Genomic DNA, 14442 nt, shown 5'->3' on the forward strand with positions numbered 1-14442 from the left:
GAAGATAATAGATGGATCCAGTAAAGGTCCAGAGAAAGGCTGAGGGTTTGGGGACATGAACCAGTTCAGCACAATACAGGGTCCATGAAAATGACCATTTATATATAATTATGTGACAGTAATATTCCTGTGATCAGCACTGAATCTTAGAAAAGCCCCAGAATCAAGCAGTTAATGCACATATTCTTATTAGATTTCCTTTATTTTACAAATATGCCTGGTGTCTGATTTAAAAAAAAAAATCTCCCTTGTTGAAATGGTTTTTCTTTACGGTGATTCTGTCTTTACAAGAACATAGTTGAGCTCAGTTTTGTTCTGTAAAAAAGAAAAAGAAAAACAGGTTTAAGTTCATAATTAGTTAAAAGTACTTCAGTCTACGCACATTCATCAGGGTTTATTTTGCTGTATAAACATATCTGATTAAGCAGAGACACTTTCCCGCTGTGGTCTGAAGGCCACAGAAAGCCCTGTCAGTGACAGTACCTGATCGTGTCGGCTGGTCCTGCTTCCCCTCTGCTGTGAGTCAGAGCTCTTCCTCAGCGGCACTGAAACAGTTAAGAGTGACGTCATTCACAGAGTGCTGTACCAGCCCTGCTGATAAGGGCTGCTGCTCTCACACTGTCTCACTGCACCTTGCATGCTGGACACGCTTGTGTTAGGATGAGACTGGCTGCAGGTTTGAGGTATTAAAACAGGAAATACAATATGGTCAGACATAAAGATTTCCAGCCACAGCTGATGTATGCCTGAATATTTAAGGTACTAATATTTTATATAAAGAGTGACACTAAGGCAGCTGATACTGTGTGTAACTTTGGCACTTTAACTGCTCAGCAGTCCTGCAGATGTGACCCACTGAGCCCCACTGGCCTTTAGCTAAGGAAGAAAGTCAGAGTTACACTGTATCACAGTGTATTAACACACAGCCCACAGGAAGTGTATAGTGTCTGTACCTGACAGACTGCACATCTGCTACGGCCCAGTCTTGGGCTGAATGAGACACAAAAGGACCAAACAGACAGGGAACACAAAACACAGTGACATCACACATGTCTGACCTTGGTTATGACACAAATAGCAGCAGAGTGATGAGATGGTAGCAGTGAGCAGGGCGACACAAGGCAGGAGAATCCAAGGCAGGAGGTCAGGGTTATAGGGCCCAGGGTTCAGGGTCTCGGGCTGAGGGGTCGGGCACTGGAGAGGGTGGGGAGTGGACTGGCCTCCAGGAGGGTCTGTAAACATCACAGTATAAACATCATCACTTTAAGGTTGATAACATGTGATCTCTGTTATGAATAGCTTGTAGTTCACGTCAAAACCTTCCTTTTGAAACTACTACATAATTAATAAATGTACAAATTCATTGTTACGAGGCGCAGTCTATGGAGCTGGGGAGTAACAGAATAGATGTGTGGGTGGATGTGTGATGTGGGGGGGGCAGAACAAACATGGTGCACAAAACAGGTCGTACTGTATAAACAGAGTGTGTATTCACAAGATTGCTCACCAGTGTAGGTACAGAATTCAAGGGTGACCCAAGACAACACAACAAACAAAACAATCTACCACACAAAATCCCAAACTAACTCACCTATAAAAGAAAACTGAAACAAAAGACAATGACTCTCACTATTTCTCTATCCAAATATACAAATAAATCGAACAATGAAAACAGCACTCACTCTTGACACCATACACGATACAGACTCGGTATGTCAACACGACGGGTTCAGCTTTCTGGTAGTCAGGAGCACAGGCAAAATGGTCGGTGCACAGGAAAGGCAAATACAGAAAACTGGTGACCAAAAATCAGGGGACAAAACAAAACATGATAAACCAGGAAACAGACCTGGGGGGTATTTTCCGTACGTCACATAAATCATCCGAGATCAGATGCCTCATCTTGGATGAGTTAATGCTGGTGAAACTAATCCGGGATAAGTTGGTTTTTCAAAGGCAGCTGTGTAGTAGATTAGTCTAGCTGGATCCATTATTATTATTATTATTATCATCCAGTGTTCCCCCCACAGTCCAAAGACATGCTGAGGCTAATTGGAGTTGCTAAATTGCCCATAGGTGTGCATGTGTGAGTGACTGGTGTGTGAGTGTGCCCTGCGATGGGTTGGCCCCCGATCTTGGGTTGTTCCCTGCCTCGTGCCCATAGCTTCCGGGATAAGCTCCGGACCCCCCGCGACCCAGTAGGATAAGCGGTTTGGAAAATGGATGGATGGATGGACATACAGTAAACAAAAAAGTGCTGCTCACAAAATATCTCAATGAAATGCACATTGTCTGTGTGGCTGTGAGAGCCTGACTTGGCCTAGTTGGACTTCTACTATACTGTACGGAGCCAAAAAATCTTTAAGATGTAATATTCCATCTCGGCTGAAGAGGTATCTTTCGAAAACAATATCATCCAGCAACAATAAAGGATCTTTCCGATTGCACAAAACCCTCTCAATTTGAAATTCCATTCTTATTATTTGTGCACCGATTCCAATTGTTCGCTCATCCTTGAATGGTGAGGCCATGACTGAATGGATTTCCATGCACGGACACTGATTAAGTGTGTGAGCTGATCATTGTTTACATAGAACAAACCTGTGGCCTGTACTACGAAGCGGGCTTACTGGCTTATCGGGGTAACTTGGCGGATTGGCCTGTACTACGAAGCGGGCTTACTGGCTTATCAGGGTAACTTGTCGGATTGGCCTGTACTACAAAGCGGGGTAACTGGCTTATCGGGGTAACTTGTCGGATTGGCCTGTACTACAAAGCGGGGTTACTGGCTTATCGGGGTAACTTGTCGGATTGGCCTGTACTACGAAGCGGGGTTTCTGGCTTATCTGGGTAACTTGTCAGATTGGCCTGGCCTGTCCTGCTTCCCTGGTCCGGTTCACGACATCTGTGACGTAATAAGTAAACTGGAAAAAGCCAAGCTGAATGGAAGCATATTGCCACCTATTGTAGCAAAGTCAAACATACTTCAGTCAATAAATCTATTCCCCTCCCATGCATGTATACTTGGAGAAGGACAGTAGCCCGATTGAATGGCATAGTCAGGCTATAACTGTAGCTCAGCTTAGCTGTGCATGTTAATGTACTGTCTGGTAGCTGTTCACGCCAACCGGAACAACTTAGCAGTGATGGGTTACTCTTCTTTGGCCAGCCCTTCAGTGTAATTTCATACACCCTGGACAAGGTAGGGTCACAACCTGTCTCAATCGCAGATACGTCACTGGCAATGGATCAATGGTAAGTAATTCTCATCTCATGAAGCACGTCTCATCATCACACGCTTCTACAAAACTACTGACCAAGAATGCCAGTGTTGATAGTAGCACAAACCCAGGTCCAGCTAACATGAGCTCCACTCTCAAAGAAGGAGACGGAGACACGCCATCCAAGCAGTCTAAGCTTGATTTTTCCGCTCCCTGAAAACGTGTGACACAGACTGAACTAATCAGATCAGTTAGCCATGTATGTTGTTGTGAACATGCTGTCGTTATAGATAGTTGAGTCAGATTCCTTCAGAGATCTCTTTGGTAAAATACCTGTTAGAGGAGGGGTAGTCCCACCATGCAGACAGACGTTTTCCAACATCTTAGACACCGAGTATGCTAAAATGAATGTCGAGCTCATACGCTCATTTTAAAAACACCAGCCGACATTTAAAATTGGTGAAAATAGGTGATTTAACAAAAACAAGTGCGTCATTGTCGTTTCAGAATATGGCTTCCAATTTCCTGTCACACGTCTGGTTTTGTCACAATTTATAATTATAGTTCAACATAAAATATTGCATTACATTAAATAAACTGTTTATCATGTCTTTGCTGGTCACTCAGCACTGCGAAACTGTTTCCGGAATGATTTTCTTTTGTATGAAGCATCAGGATTTTGTCTGTACTGCACAAACTCCAACAATAATCAGCCATCATATTTACACTCCAACATCTTTGGTATCATTGCTTAATTTCACTACTATCTTGGTGAAATCTCTCAACTTGCTCCTCACTATACTCACCCAAATTTTCAGGAAAGTAATCAAGATGCGAGACTAGGAAATGCATCTGGACGCTAATTCTACATCCAAGATCTTGAAAACGACATATCATATCCTTGACGTGAACCTCATAGTCAAATAAGTTCTTGTTTCCGAGAAATCCATCAATGACTTTACGGAATTCTTCCCAGACTTGCCTCTCCACTGTCACCATTTTGGCTGCAAATACACTGTCCTTCAGCAACCTTCTTATCTGTGGTCCAACAAAGATTCCACCTTTTAATTTAGCATTACTGATTTCTGGAAATTCACTGACTAGGTACTGAAAAGCTTCACTTTCCTTATAAACTTCCTTACGAAGTTTAAGGTTGGCGTTAGTGGACCTGCAGCAGCTTACCTGTAACTTTACATAACTGCAAGCTGCCTGTAAACCCTGCTGACTAGTTTGTACAAAAAATTAATCTTTGACAGGTTACTGGTGATTTTATATGACTGGTATCAGAATGACAATATTAGGTACACAATGCATTATATATGAAACAGAAAAACCAGACGTGCTGGAGAAAAATGTTTGCTTATGAAGGATATTTGAAAAATGACATTTGATATTATTCACCAAATTTGATGTCGGCTAATGTAATTGAACATGGAGTTGAATTTAAGTTTCTATCGGGGGGGGGGGGAGGGGGAATCCAAAATCTTTGACATATTCAAACATACAAAAAATGTTACGCAATAGTTACTTTACCTTATGGGAAAATTCTGAGAAATAGCCTGTCAAGCATGGGTTATACGTATAGGGAAATATAGAATGGATTTCAAAGTGCATTTTCTTGAAAACGGTACAGTAGATGTTAATCAAATTTTGTCTGAAAATAGCTTAGGATCTTGCCTGTCAGAAAGTATAAGACTTGTTTATCTCGTTTACTTTCCTAAACGCTAGCTGATACCGTAATGTAATGTCTATGCATACACCACATATTTAAAGCTCGGATAGCTTGACCGCCCATCTGACCAAAGTTTACAACCCTGATTTTATGTCAAAAACAGTAATCACTGACTAATTAGTAGCATAACAAGAACCTTTTTTTACAATAGGCAGTTGACTAGTCATTGTCCTGTCCTGGCTGTTCCCCTGAATACTGTGTGGACCGGGTTGAGAAACTGTAGCTACATCAGCGATTCGACAAGGATCGGCAGACAGTCTGTGACTCCTTGTGTTAATCCATTCATATTCGCCATTTTATTGTTGCATATTACATGCAGGCAACCCAGTGTGTCTGATCTGAACTATCAGGCACAGTATTATTCTGGGGAAAATGGCATGGGAACATAGCGTACAAATGGAGCGAATCAGCGCTGAGATCTTTCATTGGCTTGGCTTAAAAATACAAAAATGTAATGAAAAAAATTGTGACACTAATGAGTACATACAACAGTAAAAGCATTAGCCCAGGAGTTATTTGTATATTTATTACATTTAAATACAAGTTAAACGTAATTAAACGTGCCTACAAAATTAAAGCCAGTGCTATACTTTCTGGGCACAGCAAGGTACTATCCCCCTCCCCCATGGGTGCTCCTCTCCTTACTCAGCCAAAGACGATAAGCATTTTGGGACTTGGCAAAAGACGAAATGCATTTTGTGGCGCCTTTCGTGAATCAGCAAAAGACAAAATCCATTTTCCAATTCCACAAAATCAATTTCATCCACAAAATGACTGTGCATCATTCACGAAATGCATTTCGACCACAAAATGTCTTTCTTCTGTTGACGAAATGCAAAGTGCTGATATCAATTCTGCGAACAAAATGAAACATTCCTTTTTGATTTCTGTGCATGAAAGAAAGGGAAGTCTTTTTGCTCTTGTGGACAGAATGCTGGAAGGAATTACTTGATTTCCTCATTAAATGATGCTTTTTGTGGCTGAGAATGTATTTTACACGAAAATGAGGGCTTGACACTTGGTGCCCCATAGTTGCACATTTACCATAATTTGATATTTCGTCTCACTGTATACTTATTGTGTATTGTTGGGATGACAATAAAGCTCTACTTATTTACTTACTTACTTCATTCTACAGACAGCATAGTGTGGGGCTCATCTGCACGTTTGGGTAAGATCCACACCTGCTACAGCCTCTGATGTAAAATCTCTGATAATCACCAGCTTCTCTAAATCAATCACGGGCTTCTCTAAATAAGGAAACTCCACCTCTGGCCCTCTGGAGCTGCTTAGAAACTTACCAGGGCCTTTTAAATCATCTGCTTACTGATTTAGGAGCAAACTGTGGCCTGTGTCTCTAGTGCACTGTCAGGTCTCTCTGTGACTGAGGTTAATAACGGCTGATGGAAAGTCTGTCACAAGCTGGTGGGTTTCAACAGCTTCACTCTGAACGTCTGCAAGGTGCGGTTGTGGGTCTTGTTTCCATGGTGACGATGGGGCCACAGGCCACTGGGTCAAAGCTACACTAAAATGTCTGCTCTCTCCTCTGTAGCTGTAGTAAAACACACAGGATCTTCACATGAATCCCAGAGAAGAGCTGATTTCTGTCAGCAGGACAGCAGTAAAGCTCTCTGAGCAGGACTTTACCTAATTTCTGGAATGTTTAAAGAGGGAGAGAAAAGGTGCTCAGTCATGGTGAGTCTGTCCCAGGAAGCTCAGAATGGGAGGTGATACTAATTATGACTGTGACCAAAACATTATTATTCTGCATCTAGAGGTTTTCCGGTTTAATTAGTAATTGTTATGCTACTACTGAATCTAATTTAAAAGTCTTTAAACTACACATACACTGAAATGGAGCTCCATTGTACATTGACATAAACATTAGTCACTCTTATTGATCCAAAACTTTAAAACTGTGAAAGATCAAGTCTGAATCTTTCTAGACCATAGACATTTTGCTCTTCTTTATTGTAAATTCAGGGTACAGACATTGATTTCTCTGGAATGATTCCGCTAAACAGTCTGTAGCTAATGTGTCGGGGAACATTAACATATGCAGAATTATATATGTAAATGTAGTGTGTAATGTAGTTTATAAGGAGGTACAGCACTGAGAAGAGTAATGAAACTGAATGTTTAGAGTAACAAAGTGAAGCGAGCAGGCTGAATGTGCCATGAACACTCTTTCATATACAGAGACATGCGTGTTCATCCCGCTGTGCTTCTCTGGAGACACAAAACTGCCTCCCTGTGCTGCTGACCGGCTGGATGCTGAGGGACCGGCCTCAGTTCCCTCTATGGGACCCCAGGCGTGGTTCAGTTTGCTTGGGGCTGATGTCTCCCTCTGTCTCTCTCTGTCTCTCTCTGTCTATGTCTCTTTCTCTCTGTTGTTCCATCAGTGTGTTGAATCTGCCTCTTGAGGACCACAGAAGTTTGTTAATTGTTTTCAGAGCCACTTCTGCTACATTCTTCAGAAAAGTCAAACAGCAGCAGTCTAAAGGTAAAAATACTCCCCCCCACGACAATGACCCCCCCCCCCCTCCAACAAGGAGGGTGCAGCATCTACAGGCTGTTTGTACCAGTGCACAGGAAGTCAGGCTCCTTTCTAAGGTTCTAGGCCCAGATTCCCCCACTGCTTGGCATTCTGGGAGAAGCTGCATTTCAGATGCACCACTGAGGTCAGTGTTGCCCCTGTGTCTGGCTCGAGAAGCTGCTGCTTACACAGCTTTAACAAATAAGCATCAAAGCAAAACACAATCAGGGAGGCTGTATCATGTACTATATACTAGGCTTCTAGCTTAAGCTTTTTGCGCCCACGTGGTTTTCACACATCGTGATGCCGTGAGTAACAGCATACAAGGAGGAACGCAGAAACATCACACATTAGCAAAACTGGTGCAGAAAGATGCTGGGCATTCCAGCAACGTTTTAACAGCATTTCCAACGTCAGTGTGCAAACTCAGCTCTCCCCAGTAGTCATGCGCTTTGAGCTCCTGTTTCACATTCAGGAGACGCAAAGTCATTTACTTTGTTTATTTAGCAAATGCATTAATCCAAAGCAAAATGTATTTGCAGTTAGTGTTAAGGGCCCTGCTCAGGGGCCCATGGTGACATCACTGTGCCGAGGGACTTTCCAATGACAGGTGCAGCGTCCAAACCCACCGAGCCACTGCAGGCTGCTGAAGCATGAACCTCACTGCCTTATCTTCACCCAGGAGGACGCGTTCGGGGCCCTCTGGCCCTGAAGACAGGGGACCTTCTCTGCATGCAGAGGAATGGTCCCCTAAAGTTCTTTGAAGTTACCCAAGCTACAGATGATGCTTACACCGGAGTCCAGGAGCAGTGCCAGAAGGATGGACACCCTCTGCTGAAGTGCTATGGGTGTGAACCCCTGCGGTGCAGGGACAAGAGGGTGATAACTGTATATGTTTTTAACCCCTGTGTGACTGCAGATGCCATCCAGGTCTTCCTGGGATGTTTTATGGACCTGCTTCCTGGGAGGTCAGGGATGACTTGGGGGTTTGGACTGGTAGACACCAGTTCCAGGTCCGTCTCCGCCCAGACCCTAGTGGGGCAAGTGTGTTTATCCACCCCCTGGCCTATTTTAATCTCAATGGGAATAGGGGGTACCTTTTTTTATTAAGGACAGTCTCCCTTCTGCTGGCAGTGCCAGATGTTCGGACCATCTAGCCCACTGCTGCCCACGGTGGAAGCCCTCCTATGTGGATGCCCTGTTGGCCAGTTTGCCTGTTATGCATGAGAGGGGCGAGGTCATCCAGCCGCCCACTTTGGAGCGGGAGGATACAGTGACGGGGGCAGATGGAGAAGCCCTTTGCCAGGAGGAGGAGGCCCTGTTGACGGTGATGACGATGTCTGAGGGGCCTCCCAGTAAGACACTGTGGTAGAAAAATTTCAAATATAACACTTAGAATAAAAGTCGGACCTCTCAGTTTGATGAGGTAAAGGAAATCTCTTTTATTTTAGCAATTCAGCAAAGCGCTCCCATCACACTCTGGCACTTGGTACCAAGTCACTCGGAGCACACAGAGCAACCAGTTGATAAACCATAACACCTAATTCCCAATAAAGACTTCTAAATCCTGATTGGTCACGAAACACCAACAAACCGAGCTCAAACGTATAACAAACACAATTCTCCTGCTCTATTGGTTTACCTTGGTAGCAAGGTAAAATCCACCCATCTAGCTCAGTTTACCTGAATCTGTCTCGGCTTCTAGACTCTACTTGAGATATGTATACAGATATTGATCATATGACATTGAATCACTATTAATGTTTGGGTGTTCCATTGATTAATGATTAACATATTGTCCAATGACAGCACTTACAGTGCCACCAGAAAGTATTCACACCCCTTCACTTCTTCCACATTTTGTTACGTTACAGACATATTCAAAAGTAGATTTGAGTATAGGTTTCTTTTGCAAAATTACGCAAAATGGTCCATAATTGCAAAGTGAAAACATGTTTTCAGACATTTTATTAAATTTATTAAATTAAAAAATGTAAACATTTAAACATGATAGGTACATAAGTATTCACACCCTTTGCTATGATACTCAAAATTGAGCTCCGGTGCATCCGATTTCCACTGATCATCCTTGCGATGCTTCTACAACTTGATTGGAGCTCACCTATGGTAAATTCAATTGATTGAACATGATCTGGAATAGCACACACTTGTCTATATATTCCGTATAGAGGGTAAGATGACAGCAACCAAATACAGAGAGATTCTTCAAGAAATCCCGCTCCATAGTGCTCTGGAACTCAGATTAGGACAATGATTTATCTTCCAACATGACAATGACCCGAAGCACAAAGCCAAGATAATACAGGTGTAGGATCACACATGCACATATCACAAAGCTTAAATTCCAGGTGGCCTGAGACAAGGCCTACCCTGGTACGAGAAGGCACACATCGACCTAGGCCCCAAAGGGGGGTTTGTGACCCCACACACATAGATAACCAGGGAGGCCAGCACTCCAACTTTTATTGCCCAAAGCTTTAACAACCTACAGATAGCAGAGTGGATCCCCAGGGACAGGGGCCCCTCGACTTGGCATACAACCCCATCCCCCGACGTCCTGTCTTACATACCACTCACCCAGCACCCCACAGAAAGTTTCTTTTAAGTTTGGCTTTTGTATATCTGTATATGTATTTACTCTTGACTACTAGTCTTAATATACAGATATGTACAGGTTATGTTCGAATGTGTCTTAACTTTTGGAGATTCTTTTTCTTTGTTTGACAAACCTTCTCCCCCCCTTTTCTTTGCCACATTCCTCGGCAACCCTTATCTGATCTTTGTATTCTACCATGCCTATCTAAGGGTAAGATGTGCTTATGACATGAGAATATGTCATATAATGTCTGTATAAAGGGTAATATCTGTTGAGGTACAACCTAAACCACCTGTACCATATACTGGTGTGAGTAATAGAACATAACATAATAGCATAATATAAGTAATCATTAATTAATCATCACAGATGGTATTTGGTGTGAACCGCTAGGCTGGTACGGCATGTTTGGTATCAAACCGAAGGAAAATCACTCCAGTTTCCAAATCTGGTCAATGGTTACCACAAAAGTGGATATATCAAAAGTTACACCAGCCTAATGAAAATCACCATTACCAGAGAAGTCAGTCTGGTCATAAATCCCAAAAGGACTGATACCGACCCCCTTCCGAAGCCCGCAAAATGGATGGTCAGCCATTGGTCCAGGACTCAAATTCCTGGTCACTCCTAATCACGAACCTTATGCTATAAAACCTGGCACCTCAGAACAAAGAGCGGAGAAAAAAAAAGGCGGAGAAAAAGAGAAGAAAACGGAGAAACAAGCAGCGTTCTAAAAGCCCGTCGGTGAAGACCCAAAGAACTGCAACTCAGCCCAAGCTTCACCAGAAGAAAGAACCGGAGGGACTCCACTCCAACAACCGCTGCAAACACCGCGCCTCCCTGAGAGCCATCACCCATCAGCTCATCAGCCACTGCAACCAACTGCAAAGACCTCCCTCTTTCCTGCATCCAAGTAAACCAACTTCCTTTCCTTTCTAACAACCTGAACTGTCCTGTTCACCTGCTATATTCCTTTAGGTTTATAATCCTTACAAACTGCTTGCTTTGCAGAACAGTTTTTCCCTTTTCAGGTTAATCATTTTAAATCTGGTCATTGCATTTTCATGATTACATCGTTTGTGTCTATTCCGTTATTTCATGTTTATTGTTTGTTAGGTGTAATGTCTGTCTTATGTTAGTTGTAGGAATAAATGCATGTCTTTTTACACAACTTCAGCCTCCGTCATTGAGTGCTCACAATAGTCCCTGCCTCTGTGAGATCTGGCTACTACGCTCTGAAACCTCTAAACTCGCCTGAAATATCGCGAGACTCTCTCTCATCGGCCGTGAGGGGAGCTTCGCTACCGATCGTTTACATTACCTGGTGACGCAGCTCGCTGGACGAGCCCACTAACCCAGGTTATTAAGCGATACTGGTTATTAATGAATCCCATTTAAGTCTCACATTAACAGATATCGGGGATTCGCAATTGAGTTTGGAGGAGCCGACCATTCGGCATAACAATTGGTTACTAATCAGCATCAAATAATAATTAATTAAAAGTTAATTAATTTCAAAACATATTGGTGGAGATATTAAAATATACCTGAGCTAATAATTCCTACACAGGAGAGGCTTCAGGAGCAGTCTGTGAATGTCCTTGGATGGCCAGAGCCCGGACTTGAATCCAATCAAACATCTATGGAAAGACCTAAAGACGGCTGTCTACCGGCGCTGGCCATCCAACCTGACTGGGCTTGAGAGGATCTGCAGGGGAAAATGGGAGAAAATCCCCAAAAACAGGTGTGCCAAACTTGTAGAAGAAAACCCAAGAAGACCTGAGGCTGTGATTGCAGCCAGAGGTGCTTCAATAAAATATTAAGCCATCGGTATGAATTCTTATGAAACACTGGATTAGCGAGCTTTTGGCAATAAAATAATTGCACATCTTTCTAAAAAGTTGTTTTTGCCTTGACATTATGGGGTACCGTGTGTAGATCTTTGAGGAACAACTATACTCAAATCTATTTCAGAATAAGTCTGTAACATAACAAAATGTGGAAAAAGTGAAGGGGTGTGAATACTTTCTGGTGACACTGTATGAATTGCCATCCAGAGCTACGATCGTATTGAAGATGCTTGATAATCAAAGAGCAAAACAGTTGGGGTAGACTAGGATAATTATGCTAACTGGGGGTTATTGGACTTCACTGAGCAATCACAGTTATCTTGGAGTAACTGCGCATTATTTTAGCCAGCAGTGGGAGCTTCGGTCGTGTGCATTGGCTGCATTCAGAGGAAAGCATTTCGCTGAAGCGTACGCTGGCCAGTTTATGCCAGTAGCGAAACAGTGGAATATCGAACATATAGTCAGCACACTCATCACTGACAGTGCTCGGAACATGATAGCAGTGGCCAAACAACTGCCATTTGAGTACTTGCCTAGCACTGCACACAGCCTCTAATCCTCCATCACAGTGTCTTTGCAGAACATTTTTTTTGACACTGCAGTAGCAAAATGCAGAAAGGTAGCTGGACATTTTACTGTAAACGCAGCCAAATCAACAGCAAATTGTACATGGACAGAAGACCGAGACTCTCACACAGGATATGTCAACAAGATGGAACGTTACCCTGGACATCATAAAGTGAAGGTGGGTTTTGTCAGAAATGTGCCTGCTTTTGTAAGTATTACATTGTGGGGACCAGGGGCCTGTATCATGAAGCTTCATTTCTTGCTTAGCCTGTCGGATTTAAGGTAGTCTGGGCTAAATGAAAGTGAACGAAGGTAATGTCGATTTAAGCTGGAGCACCTTAAATTCTACAAGTTATCTGGCTAAAAAAGAAATCCTGCTTAGTGATCCAGGCCCCAGATTTCTCTGCCATGTGGAGATTGTTACTTTTTTCCACAAGGGTAACCTCAATTTTATAAAAATCTGTGATCAATCAAAAAGAGTAAAATGGCCAAAAGTTTTATATATTTCTTTCCAGTTATTTATGGTTAAGCCTTGAGCTGGATAAGAGTTCAGGTTGTCATAGTTAGGATTAGGGTTATGCCCATAGAAATGAATGGAGTGTCCCCACAAAGATGAATATTTCTCAGTTTCTCATAAAAATAATGCCGTTTAACTTTAGGTGCATCCCTTGTTGTTCCTCTTGAGAAAGGTTGCTCTTAACACCAAGAATGAGACGCCAAATTGCTGTCATGTCCCTCCGTCCAGCCCTCTCCTGGACCTTGTTAACCCCGTGTGGAATCCTTCTGTTTTGCCAGCTGTTCTACGTTTCCTGCCATTTAGTCTGGTGTATTTCAGTCTGCGTTCAAGTCTGTTTCCCCAGGTCTGTCATTGACGTATGTCCGGTGTGTTTCCCCGTTTGCCCCAAATAAACCCCCTGTGTGATGGAACACCATCTACCTGACTCTGATTCCCCCATCCCTGCCTGCTCGCCTAACAGGGATCACAACAGAATGACCCCACAGAAGGTTTTCAGCATGTCATTTTTGTTTTATTACTAAAGTTTTAGTAACTTGGGCCAGTACTGGGTCACTCGCCTGCTCCACCTGCAGCCTCTGGCGATCGATGGTCTCCTTGCAGCCAATGTTCTGCTGTGTTGTCACCACTGCGGTCATCCACCCTTGGCTGCACTCCTTCAGATGGTGGGTATGACCACAGTTTTCCATCTTACAGGGGCGGCGAGAGAGAGCATCTGCATTTCTGTGGAATCTGGGCCTCAAAATCAAACCCCTGCACAACCCCCCTAGGTGAGAGACGTGTGGTCAGTATGTGATAGAAAGCACTATCTGCAGAGGTTGAAGTGAAAATTACAGCAGGCCTGATGACAGCCAGGAGCTTGTGGTAGGAAACACGTCTTTTTTTCATCCACCCTCCTGAGGCTCCGCCTGGGACCACAGCACAGCAAAACCATGCTGGCCTCCATGTCCATGATGAAGGGGAGTGCTGGGTTGGGGTATGACAGCATTGGCACTTCAGTTAGTGCAGTCTGGAGGCGGTTAAAGGCAGTGGTGCAATCTTTGGACCATTTGAAGAGCCGCACCATTTCCATGATCCAGTGGAGTGGTTTGCCAGTGCTGGAAAAGGTCTTCACAAATCATCGAGGTAGGACCCAGGAAACTGAGGAGTTTGGTAGCAAAATTGTGGGGTGGGCCAGTGCACCACGATCTTGCCTAAGTTTGTCGCCACACCCTCACCTTTCATGATATGGCGCAGGAACTCCATCTTAACCACTGGAGGGAGCACTTCTGTGGGTTAGGGTCAGCTTGGTGGTTGGCAGTGAAGACCGTGTGCAAGTTATTAACTGCTCCATCGTAATCAGCAGCATGGAGAAGCAGATCGACCAGGCAGATGATGCACTGGAGGACATGAACCCATGCAGCCC

General features: G+C 43.5%; 1 protein-coding gene across 2 annotated transcripts in view; it reads right to left on the bottom strand.

Annotated features, from left to right (window-relative positions):
• The window catches only part of LOC125740874 (uncharacterized), a 43867-nt gene that overhangs the window by 19946 nt on the left and 9479 nt on the right, over positions 1-14442 (bottom strand). The window contains exons 3-4 of one of the 2 annotated variants that reach the window (XM_049012677.1): positions 1059-1232; positions 484-545 (exon numbers count right to left, since the gene is read on the bottom strand). The exons of the other annotated variant lie outside the window; for it this stretch is intronic. Coding sequence (XP_048868634.1) covers positions 484-545; positions 1059-1232 — 236 coding nt within the window. The remainder of the gene's footprint in view (positions 1-483; positions 546-1058; positions 1233-14442) is intronic. 2 annotated transcript variants of the gene reach the window in all.

This window comes from Brienomyrus brachyistius, chromosome 4, assembly GCF_023856365.1.
Source record: "Brienomyrus brachyistius isolate T26 chromosome 4, BBRACH_0.4, whole genome shotgun sequence".
Taxonomy (NCBI): Eukaryota; Metazoa; Chordata; class Actinopteri; order Osteoglossiformes; family Mormyridae; genus Brienomyrus; species Brienomyrus brachyistius.